The 7,722-nt window shown below is 35.1% G+C and overlaps 1 protein-coding gene across 1 annotated transcript in view; it reads left to right on the plus strand.

Moving 5' to 3' along the window:
- Nucleotides 1–7,416, plus strand: part of WASL (WASP like actin nucleation promoting factor) — a 73,741-nt gene extending 66,325 nt beyond the window's left edge. The window contains exons 10-11 of the mRNA XM_059396483.1: nucleotides 2,156–2,264; nucleotides 4,787–7,416. Coding sequence (XP_059252466.1) covers nucleotides 2,156–2,264; nucleotides 4,787–4,848 — 171 coding nt within the window. The 3' untranslated portion in view covers nucleotides 4,849–7,416. The remainder of the gene's footprint in view (nucleotides 1–2,155; nucleotides 2,265–4,786) is intronic.
- The last annotated feature ends 306 nt before the right edge of the window (nucleotides 7,417–7,722 follow it).

Consider the following 7,722-nt stretch of genomic DNA (forward strand, 5'->3'; position numbering starts at 1 on the left):
TGCTCCCTCTCCCTTTTTAGCTTAAACTCAAGGTTTCTCAGGAGCAGTTAAAGAATTTTAAACAGTTGTTAGTGGGAAGAATTAGTGTCAAAATGACCACAACTGAGGTGAATAACAGGTTTTAATGGAGTCTTCAAGCTTGTAGCTTAGAATCGGTGCCACCTCTGTGTCACTCATTCCCACGTCTGCCACTCTTACTTTGTGTTTCTCTTTCATATTTCCTCTCTCTTCCGCAGTCAACTTTTGGTTCTTTCTCAGTTGCTGATACTAATAAGGTGTTATTTTTAATGAATTAAATTGTGTTCTCTTTTCTTCATTTAAAAAGTTGCTGAATTAAATCCCATGTTTATTTTCCCCATCAGTACGTCTTCTCATCCCATCCCAACTCTCTCCCTGCCCAAACAAACCGTGTTAACTGATCTCTGCATTTCTCTTAGAGAGAAAAATGTGTTCCATTATAAGTATAGGCCATCCTTACCCTAAATAATCACTTAAAAAAAAAATTAACTACAGAGTACTATCCTAGAGTGCATAAATCAGTGAATTATTAGCATGTTATATGTGTGATTTGAGTCCATAATTTTATTTTCTTTTTAAGAAACCTTCCTGTGGGGAAAAAAAGAAGAAAAGAAACCTTTCTGTAGTTGAAATTTTTCTGTTTTTTTTTTTAAACAATCTATATAAATCATTTATTCAGTGATGAAAATGACTAACATAAGATCACAGATTTACTTTAAAGAACTGGCAGTAAGGGTATAAGTAACATATATTTTGAATTCCGTGTTCATAGTAGCTCAGACAGCTGCATGTCCAAGTCAGTGCTTTAGAAAACGTGTTTACAGCAGTTTCATGCTGCTGCAGTGCTCCTTCAGTGTTTCCTGCCTCGTTTTACTAGATTGCTTAAAGGGAGTCTGTTTCTCCTTATTGCTGCTAGTTTTTTGAGAGCCTTATGCTGACATTCAAAGCTCTGAAACTATTTCTGTTGTCTTTTTCATTTATGGTATTTCTGTACCAGTAATAGTTAACATCTGGTCTCCAAAAACCTAAATACCAATGAATGAGTCAGTATCTTATGGGGAATTACTTTGAATATTTTTAAAAGAAAAAGATCTGTAAGTCCGGAAAGACAAGTAGTATTAGAAGACGAGTTGTTAAGACCAAAGGAAGAAGTTTGTCGTAACAAAGTAATTTCTGGGGGGAAATGACTTAGAAATAGAGCAGCTGTGTGATTTCATTTTTAATTATACCAATATTCTACCTTTATATAGGTAATATAATTCCAGAGACAAAATTAACAAAATCAGTATTTTGTATAAATGACTGCTCATTTTAGCCAAAGCACACTTAGGGAGGTACTCTCTAAATATTTTTTCCCCTGAATCTCTACAGATTTCCTGTGTTCTCTCTTTTTTAATGAGAGTTGAAATCAGAGTATTTTGCATAGAAATTAGATTTTAATGAGACCCCTTGAGGTTGATTCCCCCCCCCCCCTTGAATGTAGTTTATACTGGATAGAAGTACTTCAGTTAGGGATGGTTGGTTGCCTTATGAGATAGGTACATTTTGAAAGCTACCTAACTAATCTCTTTGCAGAGAAATATGCTATAAGAATGAAGGTTCATTTTGAGTTAAAATTATATATGATGTATAATTATATATATAGTATGTAAAGTTATAAAGCTTGTTTGTAAAGCTGAGTTTTTGTAGGAGAGCAGAAGTCTTCTCAGTTGCTTTTAGGTATCTTAAGTGTCCTTTTCACTAACACCTCCAGGAATCGGATATTACTTAAGTTTTGTTAAAATAATGTTCCTTGATAATAGTTTCAAAGTTTCATCAGCTAAGGTATTGTGTACTAGAATGAAAATGGACATAAGTAATCCATCTGCCTGGGTAAGTATTATTTAGGGAAAGGTTTGTTTTTCCAAGTTTGGAAATGTGTTGATGGCTTTATACATTAGGGAGTATATGAATAATTTTAAGATAGCCATTACTTCTTAGTTAAACCTGTCCTGGGCTCATGGCTCATGTGCTCTGTTTTTTTCCCCTTTCCTTTTTTTTTTTTTTTTTTTTTTTTAAATAGGAAGTGATTCTAAAAAAGTAAGACTTTCTGGAGACAAAAATTTATTTCTAAATTTTGCTGACTTTCTTTTCCAAGGTATCTGATGGCCAAGAGTCTACACCACCAACACCTGCACCCACTTCAGGAATTGTGGGTGCATTAATGGAGGTGATGCAGAAAAGGAGCAAAGCCATTCATTCTTCAGGTATATTTACATGTACATATGTATGTTTAATTTTAATATTTGAAGTTCTATTTTCTTTTGATTTTATGATAGTCTTTGCTAGCTTTTCCTCTGCTGTTGAGTAACACTGATGTAGATTTTAGGGCCAATATTTAAAAGTTACTGCCACAGTGACTAGTCTGTCTGAAGCTTAATGGATTCCAAGATACCATAGCCATAACTGTAAATTAGAAGAACAGCTTCAGAAAAATAGCAATTTGATTTCCTATACTGAAAATACTAATAGAATGCCTGGCAAATCTCTAAATGAGCCTTGAGATTCTGGATCACATTCCTGTGACATGAGAAATTCAGGTTTCCCTGATTTGTGAGAATCAGGGCTGAGAAATTGGGTTTTCTGGGATTTTTTAAAGAATCTTGAAGTTTTCTGTGTCCTCCTTTTTGTGATTTCCTGAAAGGTTTATGTGAAAAAACTAGTCTCTATTCTGACGCCATTATTAAAAGTGGCCACCATATAAGTGGGTATTACTTTCAAAAGAGAAAAAACAGTGGGTCTTGCTGATACAATGCTTGAGGTTTACTAAAGCTTCCTGGCATGATGTACCAGAATCAGATTTTTGTTCTTTTTGAATCTATTATTTACTCTCTGGACCTCAGTTTTCTTACTTGCTATGTGAAGAGAATTCATGAATCATGATCGATATGAAGAATAAATAAAATAGTATGTAACTAACCAGCAGATTACCCTAGCACATAGTAAGTACTCAAGAAATGTCATTTTTCTTCTCTGTGAGGATGTGGCTATCTCGGATCTATTACCAATATTTATTTTCCTTAAATAGACATATTTATTCTCATACTGTGTGATAAGGAGAAAATAGGCTGTTTCATTCTGCAGATATTTATTGTGGAATAAAAAAAAAAAAAATCCCTGCCTCCATGGAGCATGCATTCTGGTGAAAGACAAACAGTAAACAAACTATGTTAGAAAAATACATAGTATGTTAAGTGGTGATATGTACCAAGGACAAAAATTAAGCAGAAAAGGGAGATACAAGGACTTACAGGATGTGGGAGGGAAGTTCATTTTGAAATAAGATGAGGCCTAACTGAGGTGACATTTGAAAAAAGACCAGAAGGAGTTCAGGGAGAAAACCATATAGAAGATGGGGGAAAATGTGTTCATTTGGGTGGAAAGAACAGCAAGTGCAAAGTCCCTGAGGTTGTAGAACACCAGTGAGGCCAGTATGGCTGAGTAAGGAAGGGAGGGGAAAGAACAGTAAGGTAATGAAGTAGGAGAGATAGTAGGAGGCCAGTGGTTAAGACTCTGGAGGCCATGGATATGATGGGAAGCCATGGAAGGCCCTTAGCAGAGGAATGGCAATGATCCAAGCAAGAGATAGCAAAGGTTTGAATCAGATTGGTAGCACCACTGAGCTGGGGGTTGGATACTAGGTATATTTTGGCTGTGGAGATCCTTGAGTTTGCTGATGGATTGGGAGTGAGGTTTGGAAAAAAGAAAGGAGTGAAAGATGACTCCCAGGATTTTTGACTTGAGCATGAAAGGGGTAAAATTTTCATTAACAGAGTAGGAAGGATAAGATTTAGGAGGAACAGGTTTGAGAGGAAAGATCAACAGTTTGGTTTTTGTAAATATTAAATTTGAGATACTTACTAAAAATTCAAATGTAGATGTTATGGATTTGGTTATGAGCCTGGAGTTGAGGGGCGAGGTCTGGACTGTTAATAAATTTGCATGTCATTAAAGTAGGCGGGATATTTAAAGTTACAGAATGGGATGGGGGCATGAAGGAAGTGGATGGAAACAGAGAGGAGAAGGTGTAATAAGGTGTGAAGGCTGGAGAGTACAATATCTCAGAAGCCACATGAAGCCTTTGAAGTAGGATGGAGTGACGATCTGGGTTATATCCGTGTGATTGGTCAAAAAAGTGAGAAAAGAAATTGAGCTTTAGCTTTAGGAACAGTAGGTCATTGGTGACCTGGAAAGAGCAATGTCTTTGGGTTCAGAAGAGAACGGGAGGGTAGGAAGGGAGGCTAGGTATTTGGTCTGCCTGCTCGGTTTCCTTAGTGGCTCAATGTCCTCAGTGTCAGTGTCAGTGCCTGTCACTGGAGTTGTTCCTGGAATTGGTAGTAGAACAATCTATCAGGTGTATTTTTTTTTACAACTTTTCTTTAAAAATAGTTATTAAAGAGGCCTCTCTTGGATTTGAGATGTGTGAAAATTGAGAGACAAACCCAAATGTAGGTTTACATATAAACAAACACTGGTTGAAATTCTCTACATAGATACTAAGGAACTAGACCCCCAGTCTTCTGACTCCTGGTCTAATCTTCAACTGACCATTATACTCTTTAGATATATTTTATTGGATTCATTTTAAATTGTCTTTGTTACCAGATTTCTCCAGAATCGAATGGTTTTGTTTCAGAAGTTAAGTAATTGAGAAGTCATCCAAGAATCATGTAATGTTATTTTATTTATGCATATATTTTGAATGTTTGCCTTGATGATTTTCTTTTAGATGAAGATGAGGATGAAGATGATGAAGAAGATTTTGAGGATGATGATGAATGGGAAGACTGATCTATATATTATATATATATATATATTTTTAAGGTGAAATACTAAACACTACTTTCTGTCTATGGATTCTGTAAAATTATCATGTAAATGTTCTACCAATTTGCTGTATATTTTTGTTGCCTTTTTTGCTTTTTTTTTTAATTAATCTGTGCAATACCTCATTTAATCTGTAAAGGTTTGTCAAAATCCTCTACAAAGCTACTCCCTGTTACTGTGTGCAAGTTTACACCAGGATGCTCACTTAATTTGTGAATATTTTTCATTCCATCAACAAGGGAGTTTAAATATTATATGTGAGACTGACAAAAACCTTAATGTAATTTAGTTATAATGCCAGAAGGAAAACACTATTTTCATACCCTACTTTTTCTGTACCTAAATTTTCTTATTAAAATCTAGTATAGCACTACATTCTTTTTTAAGTGATACAGACCTTAGTTTATTTAGCCCCTTCATTTTGAACACCATGCTACATGAATGTTGAAGCTGACACGTTGCACAGTTCTCTAGACATCACTACACTGATGCAGTTTCTCAAGTTGTAGCAATATGCTCTGCATAATGTCACTACAGAGACACTAGTTGGGAAAATTAGTAACACACCTCTTAAAACAATATTGCCTGTTCTTGGACAGAAGTGATATTTGGAGGCTGGAATCACAAGGAGACCTTGCATACCTGTACTTGACTGAGATTATTTTTATGCTATAGCAAATGTGGCAGGCTCTTTTTAGCAAAAATTTAAAAATATTTTTGGTATTACTCTTAAACAGTTGTTTAAGTTTTTGCAGTTCGGGGGATTTTAGGGGTAATACTCTACATAAACTGAAGGAGGCTATACATTATGGTTACTTCAGTATCTGGTTAAATGCACTATAAAAATCAGAACATTTCTAAAAATGATGTGGAATTATTTTTATTGTGTATTCTGTGTGGATTGAGGTATTCAGAAATATCCACCATACAAATTGAATCTAGCTGACAAAGGTAAACACTGTAATGCTGAACCAATTATGCTATTTAAAATTTTTTTATATAATTTCTCAAGGTTTTTGTCAAATGTCAGGTGAAGGGTTACATTTTTCTTAAAAGATTGGTGGCCCCAGTGTTATATTTCTTGAACCACATAACTGAATGATAGATTCTTTTTTTTTTAATAAAACTTTGCAACCTGCACATTTGTTATGTATACTAAATGATGTGTTAAAATTAGGGTTTCCTTGCCTCTCTACAGTACACTAATCTGCCTAAAGGTGGTTGTTTTCATATTTATAGTGCTAATTATCATACCTACCTACTTTAAATTTTAGGTAGAAAAACGATCTGATTTAAATACAGACACGTATTTTTCTCACATTGAGTCATATGCAGAATGTAGTTCCAAATGTATTTCAGTACTATAATCACAATATCCAACTAAAAATTAAGCTCTCTAGAATTGTACCGACCAAAATCTAGTATTGGCATGATCTTGACAGGCTGGACCTGCAAGATACGGCTTGAATTTTAACCATTTATCACATAATCTCTAGTGATCATGCATCTAGTTATCATAAGAAATAATTTAAAAGGTTTTGTTGCTGAAAGCAGTAAGTGGTGCAGTAAGATAGTTAAGTTATTCAAAGAATGTTACCTTTCTTGCAAGAGTAATTTAAACACAAGGGAAAGAGTCTAGACTTTTTGTTTCTTGCAAAAACAGTGCCCTCTGCTGCTAGAAACCTTTTTCTGCTTACTCTCATTTTTATCGTGGCTTGCGCTCAGTGACGCTGAGTCTGGTGTGGATGAGGCTGGACAGCTAGCTATTAACCAATAGAGTTAGGAATTTGTGCAAATGGTAAATAGAACATTATAATTATTTTAAGTAATATTAAACATCCTTCTTTTTTTTTCATTTTGACATTTTCAAAAACATTTTAAGTATCCTACAAATGTCTTTAAGATAATGCCAACTTAAGATCTCTTAACTTTTGGCCAAGGAATTCAGGGTTTTCCAGCTAACTTCGGTGTGATAAGTATTATCAGGAGCTGCTCTGAATGAAAGGATATCAATTCTTTGAGTTGGAAGCAATTTTAAACAAAATTTGCCAAAGGTAATTGAGTTTATTCTTCTTGAAGAAAAGGAAAAAAGGCTTTCTATTATTGTTATTGCACAAAGTCTAAATTACTATTGGTTGAAACACAGCAGCTATGGAGTTCAGTCCAGGCATGAAGACTAAACCCACTGTAGATGTAAAGGTTGCATGTTTCAGTCCTCCTCCACCTTGCACTGTGGGCAGCACTGTACCTGTGCGTTGTCTGAAAGCCTCCCATATATTCTGCAGCTAAATGATTGTCTGATAGCCTTCGCATTTAACAAACTAGCATGAGGCTTTTTATATGCTACGTGATAGACAATTTCAGCTAGCCACAAATTGTATGTGTGAGATTCATAAAGACTTTTCAATCATTCATTTCCATTTATCAACTGAAATTTTGTTTAGTATGTGAATTTTTTTGAAATGTATAGTGATAGGATGTTGCACTGGTGGCAATTCATCATGGAGCATAATAAAATTAATTTGACCCAAATAGGCTAAAATACTGTGTTTTTCTTTATTGTGGAGAGATTAAAATGGATAAAAACAATTTTTTTGACTACAGATTGTAGTAAAGGGTACAGAGCAGTGAATGATGATGGCTGAAGTTCTCAGCAGACTGCATGCCCTGAGAGAGTGTGCCATTAAATAAACACGGTGAGCAGAAAGAATGTTACACCCTGTTCCGCTGGGAAATGTGACAGCTGCTCAGCAGCTCCCTGGAAGCCACAGAACATTCACATTGCAAGGTCAAACTGGAGCTCTTGGCATTCCAGAAACGTTGAGGTTCCCTAAAATC

This window comes from Mustela nigripes, chromosome 4, assembly GCF_022355385.1.
Source record: "Mustela nigripes isolate SB6536 chromosome 4, MUSNIG.SB6536, whole genome shotgun sequence".
Taxonomy (NCBI): Eukaryota; Metazoa; Chordata; class Mammalia; order Carnivora; family Mustelidae; genus Mustela; species Mustela nigripes.